Source organism: Mobula birostris, chromosome 3 (genome assembly GCF_030028105.1).
Source record: "Mobula birostris isolate sMobBir1 chromosome 3, sMobBir1.hap1, whole genome shotgun sequence".
Lineage (NCBI taxonomy): Eukaryota > Metazoa > Chordata > Chondrichthyes > Myliobatiformes > Myliobatidae > Mobula > Mobula birostris.
The window spans coordinates 232,418,746-232,440,629 of NC_092372.1; the positions used below are offsets into that span (position 1 = coordinate 232,418,746).

General features: G+C 45.7%; 1 protein-coding gene across 5 annotated transcripts in view; it reads left to right on the top strand.

Moving 5' to 3' along the window:
• LOC140195654 (plectin-like) overlaps positions 1–21,884 on the top strand; it is a 435,007-nt gene that overhangs the window by 88,264 nt on the left and 324,859 nt on the right. For 3 of the 5 annotated variants that reach the window (XM_072254355.1, XM_072254356.1, XM_072254359.1), the window contains one exon: positions 14,849–15,022. In XM_072254355.1, coding sequence (XP_072110456.1) covers positions 14,849–15,022 — 174 coding nt within the window. The other 2 variants (XM_072254360.1, XM_072254373.1) reach the window with 2 other exon arrangements.

A 21,884-nucleotide genomic window follows, 5' to 3' on the forward strand; every position in this document is an offset into this window, starting at 1 on the left:
TTTGATGCCCTGGCCAAACAGGAAGTGATCAACTTTCCTCTTATATATACAGACTTGGTATCCACCGCAGTCTGTTGCAGAGCGTTCCACAGGCTAAAAAAATTCCTCCTTATTTCTCCCAATGTCCCAGCTGTGCAGTGTCATCCCACCCACCCTACCATCTGAGGAACTCTGGCTTTTGTTATCCTTCCACCACTCATGCTGGGAATGTACTCAGACTGTGGGAGTCCATCTCGATGTTTCCTGTAGTGGGGGAGTTTAGAACAGAGATAAGAAGAACTTTCTTTAGCCTAAGGGTGGTGAATCCAAGGAATTCATTGCCACAGACAGCTGTAGATGCTGTCATTGGGCATATTTAAAGCAACGGTTAATAGATTCTTGATTAGTAAGGATGTCAGTGGTTACAGGGACAACACAGGAAAATGGAGTTGAGAGGGATAATAAATGAGCCATGATGGAATGGTGGAACAGACATGATGGGCCAAATGGCCTAATTCTCCTCCGAGGTCAAATGGTTTTATTAGTCCGTGTATCTTGCGTTATACTTGAACCTGAATTAGTTCAGCTAGATCCACTTTTAGCCTGAGTAATCTGGCCCTCTTCTGATGCAGAATATATTTCCCAGGACCTTCCCTTCTGGATAAGGCAAGGCAATGAATGCTAATAAAACAGACAGACTGACAAAGTAGTGGGTAGGAAGTGCTGGGTTGATATTTCAGAGGAAATTAGGAAAGAAGAGTCATGAAGAAATGCTTCCAGGTTAAAAGTTTAAAAGAAAGATAAGAGGATCCGGGGACAGAGTGGGGGTGGGCTGGAACCATCAAGATGACCTGTGTATGGAGGGGCTGATGTTGATGGGGAATCATGCGGGATGATGTTGGTGAAGTAGTTAGAAGAGAGAGTGAAATGTCAGCGAGGATAAACAGTGAATTGAGAAATTACTTAGGGGGTTGGAAAGTGGCAGAGAATATCGTGGCATGAAACAGGCCATTTGGCCCAGTGTACCTGTTCTGACCCGTGGGCAGCCCTCCATGCTAATCCCAGCACTTGTCCACAGCCGTCAATACTCGAGAGATTCAGGTGCCGGTCTGGACACTTTTTCAGGCCACAGAAAGGGGGGCTGTTGGCTCAGCGGATGAGCCGGGCAGTGGAACAGACTTGCTCTTTTGCCAGCGAAGGTGGACGGAGCGCTGAGTGATCTGATCTGTTGCACCGCTGGTCTCATCCTCGGAGGATCGCGATGGTGGCCCCGGCTGTGGCGTCTCTGTGACCTGAGGTCAGTGGGTGGAGGGGTGGGGGGGACATCTGGATCCTCCACAGGGCGCAGATGTGTAATCTACAGCTGGAACGCTGTACTTTGTTCGGGTTACACCCCATCCCTCTTACACCAGACTCTAAACTCCAACCCGAGTACATCTTCCCGGAATTTAACATTTAACGCGCAACTTTAACTGTAGAACTCGAGCAAGTGGAGATAGCAATCCACCAATCAGCGAGCTGCCGCCCTCTGATGTCACCGGCTGTTTTTGGAGCGGTTTGTGTCTATTTATTTATTGGGAGGTGGTGTGACGGCTGCTCAGGTAGGTGAGGGTGAGGGGACACGGGACACGGGACATTTCCCATATGGCACATCTCCCCTCGAGCCTGTCGCACCCGGACAGCGCTGGGTTCGCGCGGCAGCGCTGGAGAGGGTCACGGTGACAGTTCGACAGAAACAAGGTCCCGAGAGGGGAGGGGAGAGGCAGCGGCGGGAGGATGAGGGATGAGAGAAGCGAGAAGCCGGAGTGTGCGAGAAGGGAGCTGAGGATGAATGTAACGGGAAGAGAGAGGGACTGATGGACGGAGCGGCAGCGACAGGGTTAAGGCACGGGGAGTGGAACTGGTGGCTGCTGAGCGAGGGACCGCCCAGTGTCCCACCCTTCATTGAAACTGGACTGGCCGGCGAGGCTCGGCTTGGCGTGCCCCCGCCCACAGCCCAAGGATCGGGCAGCCGCTCGGGGCACTGCCCCCCCTCCCCGAGTCACCAGACCACGACTTCAGACACCGGATCGGCTCGGCCCTCCGCCGCCGCCTTGCCGTTCCTTGGCACGGCAAGATCCCGTAGACAGAGCAGACAGGCGTCAGAGCGCGGTCCTGGTCGGGGGCAGGACTTGAACGCTGGAATGGCTCTTGGGGAGGTGCAGCTGAAGGTGGACAGAATAACCTCGGGAGTCTTATTCTCTATCCCGCCTGTTCCCATTGTGAAGGGTAGCCTTGGGTTACAGGGTGACACCAATATATTCGTGAATCGTGGCTGAAGGATGGCTGAATGTATAAGGTTGTACCTTGTATTGGAAGGATAGGAAGGTCGGCAGAGGGGGTGGCGTGGCTCTGCTGGTAAAGACTGGCATCAAATCAGTAGAAAGATGTGATATAGGATCGGAAGAAGTTGAATCCTTGTGGGTTGAGTTAAGAAACTGCAATGGTAAAAGGACTCCAATGGTAAAAGGACTCCAATGGTAGTTATATACAGAAGCTGGGATGTGGACCACAGATTACAACGGGAAATGGAAAAGGCCTGTCAAAAGGGCAATATTATGATAGTCATGGGCGATTTCAACATCTAGGTTTGATTGGGAATATCAGGTTGGAAATGGATCTCAAAAGAGTGAGTTTGTTGAATCCCTACAAGATAGCTTTTTAGAATAGTTTGTTGTTCAGCCTGCTAGGAGATCAGCTATACTTGATTTGGGGTTATGTAATGAACCAGAGGCGATTAGGGAGCTTACGGTATAAGAACCCTTAGGAGGCAGTGATCGCAATATGACCTATTTCAACTTGAAATTTAGAAACAGAAACAGAGAAAACCTAAAGCACAATACAGGCCCTTTGGCCCACGATGCTGTGCCAAATATGTACTTCCCATATTCTTGGCCAGGAGTTTCTAAAAAGACCCTATTGTATCCACCTCCACCATCGTTGCTGGTAGCCCATTCCACGTACTCACCACTCTCTGCAAAAAAAAAAAAAAAGCATATCCCTGACATCTCCTTTGTACCTACTTCCTAGCACCTTACAACTATGCCCTCTCATGCTGGCCATTTCAGCCCCGGGAAAAAGCCTCTGACTATTCACACGATCAATGCCTCTCATCATCTTATACACCTCTATCAGGTCACCTCTCATCCTCCGTCGCACCAAGGAGAAAAGGCCGAGTTCACTCAACCCATTCTCATAAGGCATGCTCCCCAATCCAGGCAATATCCTTGTAAATCTCCTCTGCACCCTTTCTATAGTTTCCACATGCTTCCTGTAGTGAGGCGACCAGAACTGAGCACAATACTCCAAGTGGGGTCTGACCAGGATCCTATATAGCTGTAACATTACCTCTCTGCTCCTAAACTCAATCCCATGGTTGATGAAGGCCAATGCACCATATGCTTTCTTAACCACAGAGTCAACCTGTGCAGCTGCTTTGAGTGTCCTATGGCCTCAGACCCCAAGATCCCTCTGATCCTCCACACTGCCAAGAGTCTTACCATTAATACTATATTCTGCCATCATATTTACCCTACCAAAATGAATCACCTCACACTTACCTGGATTGAACTCCATCTGCCACTTCTCAGCCCAGTTTTGCATCCAATCGAAGTCCCGCGGTAACCTCTGACAGACTTCCACACTATCCACAACACCCCCAACCTTTGTGTCATCAGCAAGTTTACTAATCTATCCCTCCACTTCTTCATCCAGGTCATTTCTAAAAATCATGAAAAGAGTAGGGGTCCCAGAACAGATACCTGAGGCACACCACTGGTGACTGACCTCCATGCAGAATATGACTTGTCTACAACCACTCTTTGCCTTCTGTGGGCAAGCCAGTCCTAGATCCACACCAATTTCCCCTTGGATCCCATGCCTCCTTACTTTCTCAATAAGCCTTGCAAGGGGTGCCTTGTCAAATGCCTTACTGTAAATCCATATACGCTACATCTACTGCTCTACCATTATCAATGCGTTTAGTTCAATGTTCAATGTGTTCAATGTTGATAAATCCTGCCTCTCAGGATCTTTTCCATCAATTTACCAACCACTGAAGTAAGACTCACTGATCTATAATTTCCTGAGATATGTCTACTCCCTTTCTTGAATAAAGAAGCAATATCTGCAACCTTCAAATCCTTCGGAACCTCTCCTGTCCCCATTGATGATGCAAAGATCATTGCCAGAGGCTCAGCAATCTCTTCCTTCGCCTCCCACAGTAGCCTGGGGTACATTTTATCCAGTCCTGGTGACTTATCCAACTTAATGCTTTCCAAAAGCTCCAGCATTTCCTCTTTCTTAATGTCTATATCCTCAGGCTTTTCAGTCTGCTGTAAATCATTCCTATAATTGTCAAGATCCTTTTCCATAGTGAATACTGTAGCAAAGTATTCATTAAGTACCTCTGCTATCTCCTCTGGTCCCATGCACACTTTTCTGCTGTCACACTTGATTAGTCCTGTTCTAGAAACATAGAAAACCTACAGCAAAAAACAGGCCCTTCGGCCCACAAAGCTGTACCGAACATGCTCTCACGTGTTATCCTCTTGCTCTTCACATACTTGTAGAATGCCTTGGGGTTTTCTTTAATCCTTCTCACCAAGGCCTTCTCATGGCCCCTTCTGGCTCTCCTAATTTCCTTCCTAAACTCCTTCCTGCGAGCATTATAACCTTCTAGATCTCTATCATTACCTATTTTTTGAACCTTTCATAAGCTTTTCTTTTCTTCTTGACTAGATTTACAACAGCCTTTGTACACCACGGTTCCTGTACCTTACCATCCTTTCCTTGTCTCATGAAACGTACCTATGCAGAACGCCTCGTAAATATCCCCTGATCATTTGCCACATTTCTGCCGTATGTTTCCCTGAGAATATCTGTTCCCAGTTTATGCTTCCAAATTCCTGCCTGATAGCTTCATATTTCCCCTTATTCCAATTAAATGCTTTCCTAACTTGTCTGTTCCTATCCATCTCCAGTGCTATGGTAAAGGAGATAGAATTGTGATCACTATTTCCAAAATGCTCTCCCACTGAGAGACATGACACCTGATTAGGTTCATTTCCCAATACCAGATCAATACTGCCTCTCTTCTTTTAGGCTTATCTACATATTGTGTCAGGAAACTTTCCTGAACACACTTAGCAAACTCCACCCCATTTAAACCCCTTGCTCTAGGGAGATGCCAGTCAATATTTGGGAAATTAAAATCTCCCACCACTTTGATAGGGAGAAGGTAAAGTCTGATGTTGCAGTATTTTGGTGGAGTAAAGGAAATTACAGTGGTATGACAGAGGAGTTACATAGAAACATAGAAAATAGGTGCAGGAGTAGGCCATTCGGCCCTTTGAGCCTGCACCACCATTTATTATGATCATGGCTGATCATCCAACTCAGAACCCTGCACCAGCCTTCCCTCTATACCCTCTGATCCCCCTAGCAACAAGGGCCATATCTAACTCCCTCTTAAATATAGTCAATGAACTGGCCTCAACTGTTTCCTGTGGCAGAGAATTCCACAGATTCACCACTCTCTGTGTGAAGAAGTTTTTCCTAATCTCAGTCCTAAAAGGCTTCGCCTTTATCCTCAAACCGTGACTCCTCGTTCTGGACTTCCCCAACATCGGGAACAATCTTGCTGCATCTAGCCTGTCCAATCTCTTTAGGATTTTATACGTTTCAATCAGATCCCCCCTCAATCTTCTAAATTCCAATGAGTACAAGCCCAGTTCATCCAGTCTTTCTTCATATGAAAGTCCTGCCATCCCAGGAATCAATCTGGTGAACCTTCTTTGTACTCCCTCTATGGCAAGGATGTCTTTCCTCAGATTAGGGGACCAAAACTGCACACAATACTCCAGGTGTGGTCTCACCAAGGCGTTGTACAACTGCAGTAGTACCTCCCTGCTCCTGTACCCTAATCCTCTTGCTATAAATGCCAGCATACCATTCGCCTTTTTCACCGCCTATTATACCTGCATGCCTACTTTCAATGACTGGTGTATAATGACACCCAGGTCTCATTGCACCTCCCCTTTTCCTAATCGGCCACCATTCAGATAATAATCTGTTTTCCTATTTTTGCCACCAAAGTGGATAACTTCACATTTATCCACATTAAATTGCATCTGCCATGAATTTGCCCACTCACCCAACCTATCCAAGTCACCCTGCATCCTCTTAGCATCCTCCTCACAGCTAACACTGCCGTCCAGCTTCGTGTCATCCGCAAACTTGGAGAGTTGGCCAAAGTAAATTGGAAGGAGATGCTGGTAGGGGTGACAGCAGAGCAGCAATTGTGTGAGTTTCTGGGGAAAATTAGGAAGATGAAGGATAGATATATTCCAAAAACAAAGAAATAAAAGTGGCAAAATAGTACAGCCATGGCTGACAAGGCTAATGTGAAAGCAAAAGAGAGGGGATACAACAAAGCAAAAATTAGTGGGAAGATAGAGGATTCGGAAGTTTTTAAAACCCTACAGTCAGCCCCTAAACGAAGTATTAGGAGAGAAAAGATGAATTATGAAAGTAAGCTAGCTAACAATATCAAAGAATGTAAAAAATAAAAGAGAGATGAGAGTGGACACAGGACCTCCAGAAAATGAGGCTGGAGAAATAATAATGGGGGCCAAGGAGATGGCAGATGATCTAAATGAGTATTTTGCATCAGCCTTCACTGTGGAAGACACTAGCAATGTGCCAGATGTTGAAGGGTGTGAAGGAAGAGAAGTGGGTGCAGTTGCTATGACAAGGGAGAAGGTGCTCAAAAAGCTGAAAGACCTAACAGTACAAAAGTCACCTGGACCAGATGAACTGCACCCTAGGGTTCTGAAAGAGGTAGCGTTAGAGATTATGGAGCATTAGAAAATATCTTTCAAAAATCATTGGGCTCTGGCACGGTGCCAGAGGACTGGAAAAATTGCAAATGTCACTCCACTCTTTAAGAAAGGAGGAAGGCAGCAGAAAGGAAGTTGTAGACCAGTTAGCCTGACCTCATTGTTGGAGTCAATTGTTAAGGATGGCAAAAGAGGTGGGGGCATGGCACTGTTGATCAGAGATAGTGTCACGGCTGCAGAAAAGGAGGAAGTCGTGGAGGGGTTGTCTACAGAGTCTCTGTGGGTGGAAGTTAGAAATAGGAAAGGGTCAATTACTCCATTGGGTGCTTATTATAGACCACCCAATAGTAAAAGAGACATCGAGGAGCAGATAGGGAGACAGATTTTGGAAAGGAGTAATAATAACAGGGTTGTTGTGGTGGGAGATTTTAATTTCCCAAATATTGATTGGCATCTCCCTAGAGTGAGGGCTTTAAATGAGGTGGAGTTTGTTAGATGTGTTCAGGAAGGTTTCTTGACACAATATGCAGATAAGCCTACAAGAGGAGAGGCTGTATTGATCTGGTATTGGGAAATGAACCTGGTCAGGTGTCAGGTCTCTCAGTGAGAGAGCATTTTGCAGGTAGTGATCACAATTCTATCTCCATTACCATAGCATTGGACAAGGATAGGAACAAACAAGTTAGGGAAACGTTTAATTGGAGGAAGGGGAAATATGAGGCTATCAGGCAGGTACTTGGAAGCATAAATTGGAAACAGATGTTCTCAGGGAAATGTAGGGAACAAATGTGGCAAATATTCAGGGGTCATTTGCGAGGCGTTCTGCGTAGATACGTTCCAATGAGACAGGGAAAGGATGGTCTGGTACGGGAACCGTGGTGTGCAAAGGCTGTTGTAAATCTAGTCAAGAAGAAAAGAAGAGTTTACGAAAGGTTCAAAAAATGATGTAATCATAGAAATCTGGAAGATTATAAGGCTAGCAGGAAGGAGCTTAAGAATGAAACTAGGAGAGCCAGAAGGGGCCATGAGAAGGCCTCGGCAGACAGGATTAAGGAAAACCCTAAGCTTTCTACAAGTGTGTGAAGAGCAAGAGGATAGGACGTGAGCGAATAGGACCAATCAAGTGTGACAGTGCAAAAGTGTGTATGGAACCAGAGGAGATAGCAGAGGTACTTAATGAATACTTTGCTTCAGTATTCACTACGGAAAAGGATCTTGGCGATTGTAGGGATGGTTTGCAGTGGACTGAAAAGCTTGAGCATGTAGATATTAAGGAAGAGGATGGTCTCGAGCTTTTGGAAAGCATCAAGTTGGATAAGTCACTGTGTCCGGATGGGATGTACCCCAGGCTACTGTGGGAAGTGAGGGAAGAGATTGTAGAGCCTCTGGTGATGATCTTTGCATAATCAATGAGGATGGGAGAGGTTCCGGAGGATTGGAGTGTTGCGGATACCTCTCCTTTGTCCTCCCTGCTTGTTACTTCCTCGAAGAACTATGACAGTTTGTCAGGCAAGATTTCCCTTCAGAGAAGTCATGCTAACTTTGACTTGTTATATCATTAGTCTCCAAGTGCCCCGGAACATCATCCTTAATAATAGACACTTTCCCAGGTTAGGCTAACTGGTAGATAATTTTATTTCTTTTGCCTTCCTCTCCTCTTAAAGAGTGGAGTGACACTTGCAATCTTTCGGTCCTCAAGGACCATGCCAGAATCAAGTGATTCTTGAAAGATCATAACCAATGCATATTGGTTGCTATCTCTTCAGCACCCTCCCTCAGGACTCCGGGAAGTAGTCCACCTGGTCCATGTGCAATAGCAATGGTACTGACTCCTGCTCGCTGACGCTCACGGAACTCTGGCACACTGCTGGTATCTTCTACAGTGAAGACTGATGCAAAGCACCCATGAAGTTCATCTGCCAATCCTTATTACTATTACTACCTCACCAGCATCATTTTCCAGTTGTCCAATATCAACTCTCACCTCCCTTTTTCTTTTCATATAACTGAAAAACTTTTAGTATCCTGCTTTATATTATTGGCTAGTCTGCCCTCATATTGCACCTTTTCCCTTCTTATTGCTTTTTGTTGGATTTTAAAAGCTTCCCAATCATCCAAATTCCCACTCACTTTTGCTGAATTAAATGCCCTTTCCTTGGGTTTTATGCAGTCCTTAACTTCTTTTGTCAGTCATGGTTGTCTACCACTGCCTTTCAGAATTAATTCCTGTGTGGGACTTATCTATTCTGTGCCTTGTGAACTATTCCCAGAAACTTCAGCCACCTCAGCTCTGTTGTCATCCCCGCCTGTATCCTCCTCCAATTCAACCGGGCAAGCTCTTTTCTCATGCCTCTGTAATTCCCTATTTTTTATTGTGGTATTCACACCTGTGATTTATGCTTCTCCCTTTCCAATTGCAGTATGAATTCAATCATATTACGATCACTGCCTCTTAAGGGTTCCTTTACATTAAGCTCCTGAATAAGATCTGGGTTATTACACAACACCCAATCCAAAAGCCTTTACCCGAGAAGGCTCAAGCTACCTGACCCAACACCTCTCTTCATATTGTCTGCAAACTTTGGAACAAAGCCATCAATTCCATCATTCAGATCATTGACATATAATGTAAAATAATTAGTCCCAGAACAGACCCTTGTGGAACACCACCAGTCAGCAGCAACCAGGCAGAAAAGTCTCCCTTCACTCCCACTGTTTGCCTCCTGCCAATCAGCTACTGCTCTATCCGTGCAAGAATCCTTCCTGTAATGCCATGGGTTTGTGTGTGGCACCTTGTCAAAGGCATTCTGAAAACCCAAGTACACAACATCGAACAATTCTCTTTTGTCTAATCTGATTGTTATTTCTTCAAAGGATTCTAACAGATTTGTCAGGCAAGATTTTCCCTTGAGGAAACTATGCTGACTACAGCCTATTTTTATCATGTGCCTCCAAGGTACTTCAGTACTCACTATGGAAAAGGATCTTGGTGATTGTAGTGAGGACTTGCAGTGGACTGAAAAGCTTGAGCGTGTAGATATTAAGAAAGAGGATATGCTGGAGCTTTTGGATAACTTGATGCTTTCCAAGCTCTGTAACTTCAGCCACCTCCAATGGGATCCCACCACCAAGCACATCTTTCCCTCTCCCCCTACCTTCTGCTTTCCGCAGGGATTGTTCCCTACGCGACTCCCTTGTCTATTCGTTTCCCCCCCCAATCCCTTCCCACCGATCTCCCTCCCGGCATTTGAAACAAGTGCAACACATGCCCTTACACTTCCCCCCTCACCACCATTCAGGGCCCCAGACAGTCCTTCCAGTTGAGGTGACACTTCACCTGTGAGTCGGCTGGGGTGATATACTGTGTCCAGTGCACCCAGTGCGGCCTTCTATATATTGGCGAGACCCGATGTAGACTGGGAGACCATTTTGCTGAACACCTACGCTCTGTCTGCCAGAGAAAGCAGGATCTCCCAGTGGCCACACATTTTAATTCCACCCATTCCCATTCTGCTATGTCCATCCATGGCCTCCTCTACTGTCAAGATGAAGCCAGACTCAGGTTGGAGGAACAACACCTTATATTCCGTCTGGGTAGCCTCCAACCTGAGGGCATGAACATTGACCTCTCTAACTTACGTTAATGCCCCACCTCCCCTTTGTACCCCATCCCTTATTTATTTATTTTTTATTATTATCAATTTTTTTTCTCTCTCTCTTTTTTCTCCCTCTGTCCCTCTCACTATACTCATTGCCCATCTCTGGTCTTCCCCCCTCCTCCTTTCTTTCTCCCTAAGCCACCCGTCCCATGATCCTCTCAAATCCCTTTTGCCAATCAACTGTCCAGCTCTTGGTTCCATCCCTCCCCCTCTTGTCTTCTCCTATCATTCTGGATCTCCCCCTCCTCCTCCCACTTTCAAATCTCTTACTATCACTTCTTTCATTTAGTCCTAATGAAGGGTCTTGGCCTGAAACATCGACTGTACCTCTTCCTATAGATGCTGCCTGGCCTGCTGCATTCACAAACATTTTGTGTGTGTTGCTTGAATTTCCAGCATCTGCAGATTTCCGTATGTTTGAAGTTGGATAAGTCGCCGGCACGGGATGAGCTGTATCCCAGGCTACTGTGGGAGGCGAGGAAGGAGATTGCTGAGCCTCTGGCAATGATCTTTGCATCATCAATGGGGATGGGAGAGGTTCCGGAGGATTGGAGGGTAATGGATGTTGTTCCTTTATTCAAGAAAGGGAGTAGAGATAGCCCAGGAAATTATAGACCAGGGAGTCTTACCTCAGCGGTTGGTAAGCTGATGGAGAAGATCCTGAGAGGCAGGATTTATGAACATGTGGAGAGGTATAATATGATTAGGAATAGTCAGCATGGCTTTGCCAAGGGCAGAATGTGCCTTACGAGTCTGATTGAATTTTTTGAGGACGTGACTAAACACATTGATGAAGGAAGAGGAGTAGATGTAGTGTACATGGATTTCAGCAAGGCATTTGATAAGGTACCCCAGACCAGGCTTATTGAGAAAGTAAGGAGGCATGGGATCCAAGGGGACATTGCTTTGTGGATCCAGAACTGGCTTGCCTACAGAAAGCAAAGAGTGGTTGTAGACTGGTCATATTCTGCATGGAGGTCTGTCACCAGTAGGGTGCCGCAGGGATCTTTTCTGGGACCCTTACTCTTTGTGATTTTTATAAATGACCTGGGTGAGGAAGTGGAGGAATGGGTTAGTAAGTTTGCTGAAGGCACAAAGGTTGGAGATGTTGTGGATAGTGTGGAGGGCTGTCAGAGGTTACAGCCGGACATCGATAGGATGCAAAACTGGGCTGAGAAGTGGCAGATGGAGTTCAACCGACATAAGTGTGAAGTGGTTCATTTTGGTAGGTCAAATATGGCAGAATATAGTATTAGTGGTAAGACTCTTAACAGTGTGGAGGATCAGAGGGATCTTGGGGTCTGAGTCTATAGGACGCTCAAAGCAGCTGCGCAGGTTGACTCTGTGGTTAAGAAGGCATACGGTGTATTGGCCTTCATCAATCGTGGAATTGAATTTAGGAGCCGAGAGGTAATGTTACAGCTATATAGGACCCTGGTCAGACCCCAGTTGGAGTACTGTGCTCAGTTCTGGTTGTCTCACTACAGGAAGGATGTGGAAACTATAGAAAGGGTGCAGAGGAGATTTACAAGGATGTTGACTGGATTGGGGAGCACGCCTTATGAAAACAGATTGAGTGAATTCGGCCTTTTCTCCTTGGAGCGACGGAGGATGAGAGGTGACCTGATAGAGGTGTATAAGATGATGAGAGGCATTGATCATGTGGATAGTCAGAGGCTTTTTCCCAGGGCTGAAATGGTTGCCACAAGAGGACACAGGTTTAAGGTGCTGGGGAGTAGGTACAGAGGAGATGTCAGGGGTAAGTTTTTTTACACAGAGGGTGGTGAGTGCATGGAATGGGCTGTTGGGAACGGTGGTGGAGGCGGATACGATAGGGTCTTTTAAGAGACTTTTGGATAGGTACATGGAACTTAGAAAAATAGAGGGCTATGGGTAGCCATAGTAATTTCTAAGGTCGGGGCATGTTCAGCACAACTTTGTGTAACGGACAGTGAAGAAGACTATCAATGCTTGCAGTGGGATCAGGAACAGCTAGAAAACTGGGCTGAAAAATGGCAGATGGAATTTAATGCGGACAAGTGCGAAGTTTTGCACTTAGCCAAGAACAAACCAGGGTAAGTCGTACACAGTGAATGGTAGAGCACTGAGGAATGCTGTAGAAGAAAGGGATCAGGGAATGCAGGCCCATAATTCCTTGAAAATGGCGTCACAGGTAGATGAGATCGTAACAAGAGCTTTCAGCTCATTGCCTTCATAAATCAAAGGAGAGAGGATGTTATGCTGAAGTTGTATAAGACATTGTTGTTATTCCTTTTCATGCCTTATGGTGTATCAGGCAGCAACATTACCATTTATTTAGCATTTTGTCTGTTTTCACAAGGCCATGTTGCTAGCTCAACACTCAATCCAGCACGAATGGAAAACATGCAAGGAGCAAGCCAGGTTCGGACCACTCACCTCGAGGTCCTGTGCTGATGCCACTGCACACTGACATGAATAAGACATAATTTGGAATATTGTGTGCAGTTGTGGTTGCCTACCTGTTAGAAAGATGTAAAAGAAGATAAAAAATGCAGAGGAAATCTGCAAGGACGTTGCCAAGACTGCAGGACCTGAATTATAAATGAGACACTCTGATTTCCTCAGCAGCGTAAGTCGAGGGAAGACGATCTCTGGCCCTGCCAAAGTGAGATTGAAGCGTGAGCCCCCTGAAACCCCCGGTTTGTGTTGTTGCTGTGTCATTTGCTGCCCTGTTACAGATTAATGCCGTGAAATAACAGACAGCACACTGCATACAATTAAAGGAATTATATTGATGAATCTTAACTGTAGGGTTAGTAAAGAATAACAAAAAGAAAAAGGCCCATTCTGATTAAACAGTCAAATGTGCACAAGTTGGAGCTCAAGTGGAGGGGAAGGATTGGGTAATGCTGCAAGTACAGGTCAGCTGCGATCCCAATGGAACACCACTACTTACTGGCAGCCAGCCAGAAAAGGCTCTCTTTATCTCTATTCTTTGCCTCCTGCTAATCAGTCAATGCTGTATCCATGCAAGTATATTTCCTGTAATGCCATGGGCTCGTAGCTTGTTAGGCAGCCTCATGTATAGTACCTTGTCAAAGAGCTTCTGAAAAATCAAGTACAGAACATCCACCAGTTCTCCTTTGTCTGTCCTGCTTGTTGTCTCCTCAGGGAAGACAAAGCAGAGTCTGTACTGCAACTGCTCTTTGTGATTTTTATCAGTGACTTGGATGAGGAAGTAGAAGATTTGTAGATGAAACAAAGGTTAATAGTGTTGTGGATAGTGTGCAGGGTTGCTGTAGGTTGCATCAGGACATTAATGGGATGTAGAACTGAGCTGTGAGTGGCAGATGGTGTTCAACCCAGGAGAATGTGAAGTGATCTGCTTTGGAAGGATGAATCTGAAGACTATTGGCAGGATTCTCGGCAGTGTGGTGGAACAGAGGGATCTTGGGGTCCATGTTCAGAGGTCCCTCAAATTGCCAGGCAAGTTGAAAGGGGGGGGGGGGGTTAAGACAGGATATAGTGTGGTGGGAACTGAGTTCAAGAGTAGCAAGGTAATGTTGCAGCTCTATAATACCCTGGTTAGGCCACGCTTGTTCGGTTCTTGTCATCTCATTACAGGAAGTTTGTGGAAGCTTTCAGGAGGGTGCAGGTATTTACCAGGATGTTGCCTAGAACCAGAAATGGTGACTAAAACTGTCTGCAATACTCCAGATGCAGCTTAGCAGGTATTTTATAAAGCTGTAATGTCATTCCTCAACTCTTGAACTCTGGAAGGTTCACCAGGATGCTGCCTAGATTAGAGGGTATGAGCTGTTAAGGCAGGGTTAGAGTCATAGAATCCTAGAATTTGACAAGAATAGAAACAGTCCCTTTGGCCCATCTAGACTGTGCCAAACCATTAATCTCACTGGTCCCATCAATCTGCACACAGGCCGTAGCCCTCCATACCCCTCTGTCCAAATTTCTCTGAAATGTTGAAAAAACAAGGTCAGACAAACTTGGGCTTTTCTCAGAGGCTGAAGACAGACCTACTGGAGAATTATAAAATTATGTGAGGCATAGATGGAGTAGAATGTTCTCTCTGTCTATCCAGTGCTTCTATATCCAGTGGAGTCCTCAGTGTTGATAGTATCCTGTGGCAATTCCAGTGCCGTTCCTGCCCTCTTTATCCAGCGAAGTGCACAGTATTCCCTGGGCCCAGTGCTGACTGTATCCAGTCATATTCCCAGTGCTGTCTCTACACTCCTGATCCAGTGGGGTCCCCAAAGTTGACTTAATCAAGTGGAGTCCCCAGTGCTGACTCTGATCACGGTACATGCTAACATGCTTGCCTCTCTGTTGTAGAAGAAGAACAAGCGGACGGAAGTCAAGAGACGGGCAGGTGAGGTGAAGGTTTACATTGAAAGTGAAACACCAGCAGAGGAACGACTCTCCACCCAGTCCAGGAGAAGCAGGAAGAGGAAGAGTGGGAAGATCTCCAGCTTCGTAGCTTCCTCAGCTGAATTGGTGGAAGATCAGGTAGGTTCAGTGAGCATTAGTTTCACTCCATGATCGTGTAAGCAGTGAGCACAGGGTGAAGGGATTCCCCACCCTGTCCACATCATCTTACCGCAGAGCAATAGGCCCTTCAGCTCAACAGCTCCACGATCACTCAGCTAGTCACATTAGGAATAAAGGGGATGAACTTAGAGCGTGGATCAGTACGTGGAACTACGATGTTGTGGCCGTTACTGAAACTTGGCTGGAGGAAGGGCAGGATTGGCTGATGCAGGTACCAGGGTTTAGGTATTTTAAAAAGAATAGGATGGGAGGTAGAAAAGTCGGGGTGGGGTGGGGAGTAGCATTACTGGTCAGGGATAGTATCACAGCGATAGAAAGGGAGGACGCTGCAGAGGGAGTGTCCACTGAGTCGGTGTGGGTGGAAGTCAGAAATAGGAAGGGATCAATCACTGTGCTAGGAGTAGTCTATAGGCCCCCAAATAGCCCTCGGGACACCGAGGAGCAGATAAGCAGGCAGATTTTAGAATGGTGCAGGAAATACAGGGTTGTGGTTATGGGTGATTTCAACTTCCCTCATATTGACTGGCACCTCATGACTGCAAGGGGGATAGATGGGGCTGAATTTGTCAGGTGTGTTCAGGAAGGACTCCTGACACGGTATGTGGACCGGCCGACGAGAGGAGAGGCCATACTGGATCTAGTTCTGGGCAATGAACCTGGTCAGGTGGCAGACCTCTTGGTGGGGGAGCATTTTGGTGAGAGTGACCACAATTCCCTTAGCTTCAGCATAGCTATGGAAAAGGATAAAAACAGACAAAATGGGGAAGTATTTAACTGGGGAAGGGCTAACTATGAAGGGATGAGGCAGGAACTAGCGAGAGTAAATTGGAAACAGGTGTTCAAGGGTGAAAGCACAGAAGTAATGTGGAGGAAGTTTAGGGATCACTTGTGCTGGGTTCAGGATAGGTTTGTCCCACTGAGACGAGGAAAAAATGGTAGGAAAAGGGAACTGTGGCTGACGAAACACGTGAGGCAACTCGTCAAGAGGAAGAAGGAAGCATATGTTAGATATAAGAAGCAGGAAGCAGGAGGGGCTCATGAGAAATATAGGGTAGCCAGGAAGGAGCTTAAGAAAGGACTTAGGAGAGCTTGAAGGGGCATGAGAAGGCCTTGGCATGTAGGATTAAGGAGAACCCCAAGGTGCATATGTGAAGAACAGAAGGATGACAAGAATGAAGGTGGGGCCGCTAAAAGATAAAGAAGGCAACATGTGCCTGGAGGCAGAGGAGGTTGGGGAGGTCTTAAATGAATACTTTGCTTCAGTATTCACAAGTGAAAAGGACCTTGATCAAGGTGAGGTCGAAAAAGAACAGGCCTGTGTGCTGGACAATGTAGAGATTAAGGAAGTGTTAGATCTTCTTAAAAACATCAAGATTGATAAATCCACAGGGCCGGACGTGATATACCCCAGGTTGCTGTGGGAAGTGAGAGAAGAGATCGCTGGAGCAGTAGCTATGATCTTTGAATCCTCTTTGGCTGCAGGGGAGGTGCTGGAGGATTGGAGAATGGCAAATGTAGTTCCCTTTTTTAAAAAAGGTAATAGGGAGAATCCTGGGAACTATAGACCGGTGAGTCTTACGTCAGTGGTCTGCAAACTATTGGAGAGGGTTCTTAAGAATAGGATCTACAAGCACTTGGACACTTCCGAGTTTCCCTTCTCCCTCTCAAATTGTAGATTAAAACTTATCATATGGTCACTACCTCCTAATGGCTCCTTTACCTTGAGGTCCCTGATGAAAACCGGTTCATTGCACAACACTAAATCTAGAATTGCGTTCTCTCTGGTAGGCTCCAGTACAAGCTGTTCTAAGAATCCATCTCGGAGGGACTCCACAAACTCCCTTTCTTGGGGTCCAGTACCAACCTGATTCCTCCAGTCTACCTGCATGTTAAAACCCCCCATAACAACTGTAGCATTACCTTTGCGACATGCCAGTTTTAACTCTTGATTCAACTTACACCCTACATCCAGACTACTGTTTGGGGGCCTGTAGATAACTCCCATTAGGGTCTTTCTACCCTTAGAATGTCTCAGTTCTATCCATACTGACTCTACGTCTCCTGATTCTATGACCCCCCTTGCAAGGGACTGAATATCATTCCTCACCAACAGAGCCACCCCACCCCCTCTGCCCATCAGTCTGTCCTTTCGATAGGACGTATACCCTTGAATATTCATTTCCCAGGCCCGTCCACTTGAAGCCATGTCTCTGTTATTCCCACAACATCATACTTACCAATTTCCAACTGAGCCTCAAGCTCATCCACTTTATTTCTTATACTCCGTGCATTCATATACAATACTTTTAATTCATTACTCCCCCTCACCTTTCATATCAATTCCTATTTCAGTTGGCCATACTGTACGATCCCTTCTTGAGCTTTCTGCTCTGTTGATTCTGCTGACTTTCTGAACTTTTCTTATTCTCACTTTCCCCTTATCTCCATCCTTATGTTTCCAGTTCGTCCCCTCCCCCCCACTACTTAGTTTAAACACACCCCATGTTGCAGTGGCAAACCTGCCTGCCAGAATGCTGGTGCCCGCTTATTAAGGTGCAACCCGTCCCTTTTGTACACTTCATCCTTACCCCGAAACATAGCCCAGTGGTCCAATGATTCATTCCTGGAATCATTCTTGCGAATCTTCTCTGAACCCTCTCCGATGTCAGTATATCCTTTCTAAAATAAGGAGCCCAAAACTGCACACAATACTCCAAGTGTGGTCTCACAAGTGCCTTTTCAAGCCTCAACATCACATCCCTGCTCTTATATTCTATACCCCCAGAAATGAATGCCAACATTGCATTCGCCTTCTTTACCACCAACTCAACCTGGAGGTTAACCTTTAGGGTATCCTGCACAAGGACTTCCAAGTCCCTTTGCATCTCAGCATTTTGAATTCCCTACCCATCTAAATAATAGTCTGCCTGTTTATTTCTTCCACCAAAGTGCATGACTATACACTTTCCAGCATTGTGCTTCATTTGCCACTTCTTTGCCCATTCCCCTAAAAGTCTCTCTGCAGGCTGTCTGTTTCCTCAACACTACCGGCTCCTCCACCTATCTTTGTATCATCAGCAAATTTAGCCACAAGTACATTAATACCATAATCCAAATCATTGACACACATCATAAAAAGCAGCAGTCCCAACATTGACCCCTGTGGAACTCTACTGGTAACTGGCAGCCAGCCAGAATAGGATCCCTTTATTCCCATTCTCTGTTTTCTGCCAATCAGCCAATGCTCCACCCATGCTAGTAACTTCCCTGTAATTCCACGGGCTCTTAACTTGCTAAGCAGCCTCATGTACGGCACCTTGTCAAAAGCCTTCTGAAAACCCAAGTACACCATGTCTACTGCATCTCCTTTGTCTACCCTGTTTGTAATTTCCTCAAAGAATTACAGTAGGTTCGTCAAGCGGGATTTTCCTTTCAGGAAATCATGTTGGCTTTAGCCTATCTTGTCATGTGCCTCCAGGTACTCCTTAATCTCATCCGTAACAATCGATACCAACAACTTCCCAACCACTGATGTCAGGTTAACAGGTCTATAGTTTCCTTTCTACTGCCTCCCACCCTTCTTAAATAGCGGAGTAACATTTGCAATTTTCCAGTCATCTTGTACAATGCCAGAATCTATTGATTCTTGAAAGACCATTGTTAATGCCTCCACAATCTCTCTAGCTACTTCTTTCAGAACCCAAGGCTGCATTCCATCAGGTCCAGGAGACTTATCCACTCTCAGACCACTAAGCTTCCTGAGCACCTTCTCAGTCGTAATTTTCACTGCACAAACTTCACTTCCCTGACACTCTTGAATGTCCGGTATACTGCAGACGTCTTCCACTGCGAAGATTAATGCAAAATACGTATTCAGTTCCTTTGCCATCTGTGCATCTCTCATTACAATATCTCCAGCGTCATTTTCTATTGATCCTATATCCTCGACTCTCTTTTACCCCTTATATACTTAAAAAAGCTTTCGGTATCTTCTTTGATATTAGTCGCCAGCTTTCTTTCATAATTCATCCTTTCCTTCCTAATGACTTTCTTAATTTCCTTCTGCAAGTTTTTAAAAGCTTCCTAATTCTCTGTCTTCCCACCACCTCTGGCTTCCTTGTATGCCCTCTCTTTTGCTTTTACTTTGGCTCTGACTTCGCTTGTCAGCCACGGTAGTGTCCTCCTTCTATTTGAAAATTTCTTCTTATGTGGAATATATCTGTCTTGCACTTCCTCATTTTTCACAGAAACTCCAGCCATTGCTGCTCTGCTGTCCTTCCCGCAAATGTCCCTTTCCAGTCAACCTCAGCCAGTTCCCCTCTCATGCCATTGTAATTTCCTTTATTCTACTGAAATATCGACACATTGGATTTTATTTTTTCCCTCTCAAATTTCAAAGTGAACTTGATCATGAGTGATGGAGGATGAGAGGTGACCTGATAGAGGTGTACAAGATGATGAGAGGCATTGATCATGTGGATAGTCAGAGGCTTTTTCCCAGGGCTGAAATGTCTAACACGAGAGGGCACAGGTTTAAGGTGCTTGGAAGTAGGTACATAGGAGATGTCGGGGTAAGTTTTTTTATGCAGAGAGTGGTGAGTGCGTGGAATGGGCTGCTGGCGGCGGTGGTGGAAGCGGAAAAAATAGGGTCAAGGGACTCCTGGGTGGATACATGGAGCTGAGAAAAATAGTCATAGTCATAGTCATACTTTATTGATCCCGGGGGGAAATTGGTTTTTGTTACAATTGCACCATAAATAATAAATAGTAATAGAACCATAAATAGTTAAATAGTAATATGTAAATTATGCCAGTAAATTATGAAATAAGTCCAGGACCAGCCTATCGGCTCAGGGTGTCTGACCCTCCAAGGGAGGAGTTGTAAAGTTTGATGGCCACAGGCAGGAATGACTTCCTATGACGCTCTGTGTTGCATCTCAGAGGAATGAGTCTCTGGCTGAATGTACTCCTGTGCCCACCCAGTACATTATGTAGCGAATGGGAGACATTGACCAAGATAGCATGCAACTTAGACAGCATCCTCTTTTCAGACACCACCATCAGAGAGTCCAGTTCCATCCCCACAACATTACTGGCCTTACGAATGAGTTTGTTGATTCTATTGGTGTCTGCTACCCTCAGCCTGCTGCCCCAGCACACAACAGCAAACATGATCGCACTGGCCACCACAGACTCGTAGAACATCCTTAGCATCGTCCGGCAGATGTTAAAGGACCTCAGTCTCCTCAGGAAATAGAGACGGCTCTGACCCCTCTTGTAGACAGCCTCAGTGTTCTTAGACCAGTCCAGTTTATTGTCAATTCGTATCCCCAGGTATTTGTAATCCTCCACCATGTCCACACTGACCCCCTGTAGAGGGCAATGGGTAAGCCTGGGTAGTTCTAAGGTAAGAACATGTTTGTGGGCCGAACGGTCTGTATTGTACTGTAGGTTTTCTATGTTTCTATATTGTGATCACTGTTCCTAAAGACTTCCTTAATCTTAAACTCTCTTATCACCTCCAGATCATTGCACAACACCCAATCCAGCACAGCCGATCCCCTAGTGGGCTCAACAACAAGCTGTTCCCTTTGCATCGCCAATTTTTGGATTTTCTCCCCATTTAGAAAATAGTCTGCACATTTATTTCTACTACCAAAGTGCATGACCATGCATTTTCCAACATTGTATTTCATTTGCCACTTTCTTGCCCATTCTCCAAATCTGTCTAAATCCTTCTGCATCCCACCTGTTTCCTCAACAGTACCTGCCCCTCCACCAATCTTCCTATCATCTGCACACTTGGCAACAAAGCCATCTCCTTGGAGACAATACAATACTGCTTGAACATGGCTTTAAGGTAAGGGATGGGAAGTTCAAGGGGGATATTAGAGGAAGGTTTTTTACTCAGAGAGTGGTTGGTGTATGGAATGCACTGCCTGAGTCAGTGGTGGAGGCAGATACACTAGTGAAGTTTAAGAGACTACTAGACAGGTATATGGAGGAATTTAGGGTGGGGGCTTATATGGGAGGCAGGGTTTGAGGGTCGGCACAACATTGTGGGCCAAAGGGCCTGTACTGTGCTGTACTATTCTATGTTCTATGTTCTATTCCATCACCTAAATCATTTAGATACAGCATAAAAAGAAGTGGTCCCAATACTGAATCCTGTGGAACACCGGTAGTCACTGGCAGCCAACCGGAAAAGGATCCTTTCATTCCCACATATAAAAGCAAAGAGATAATGCTGAGCCTTTATAAAACACTAGTCACGTATCACTTGGAGTACTGTCAACAGTTTTGGGCACGAAATCACAGAAAGGATGTGCTGTCATTGGAGAGTGTCCAGAGGTAGTTATCGAGGATGATTCCAGGAATGAAGGGGTTAACATATGAGGAGTGTTTGGCAGCTTTGGGCCTGTACTCACTGGAATTCAGAAGAATGAGAGTTGACCTCATTAAACCTACTGAATGTTGAAAGGACTAGATAGGGTGGATATGGAGAGAATATTTCGTATGATGGGGGTATCCAGAACTAGAGGGCACCACCTCAAAATTGAGGGGCGACCCTTTAGAACAGAGGTAAGGAGGAATTTTTTTAGCCAGGAAGTCATAAGTATGTGGAATGCTCTGCCACTGACTGCAGTAGATGCCAAGTCCATGCAGATATTTAAGGTGAAAGTTGCTCATTTCCTGATCGGTCATGGCATCAAAGGATCTGGTGAGAAGGCAGGTATATGGCCTCCCATTTTCGAAGTCCACATTTGCCAGAAAAATCAGCCTGTCCCAAACCACACTTGCTAGACCATCAAAACTGGCC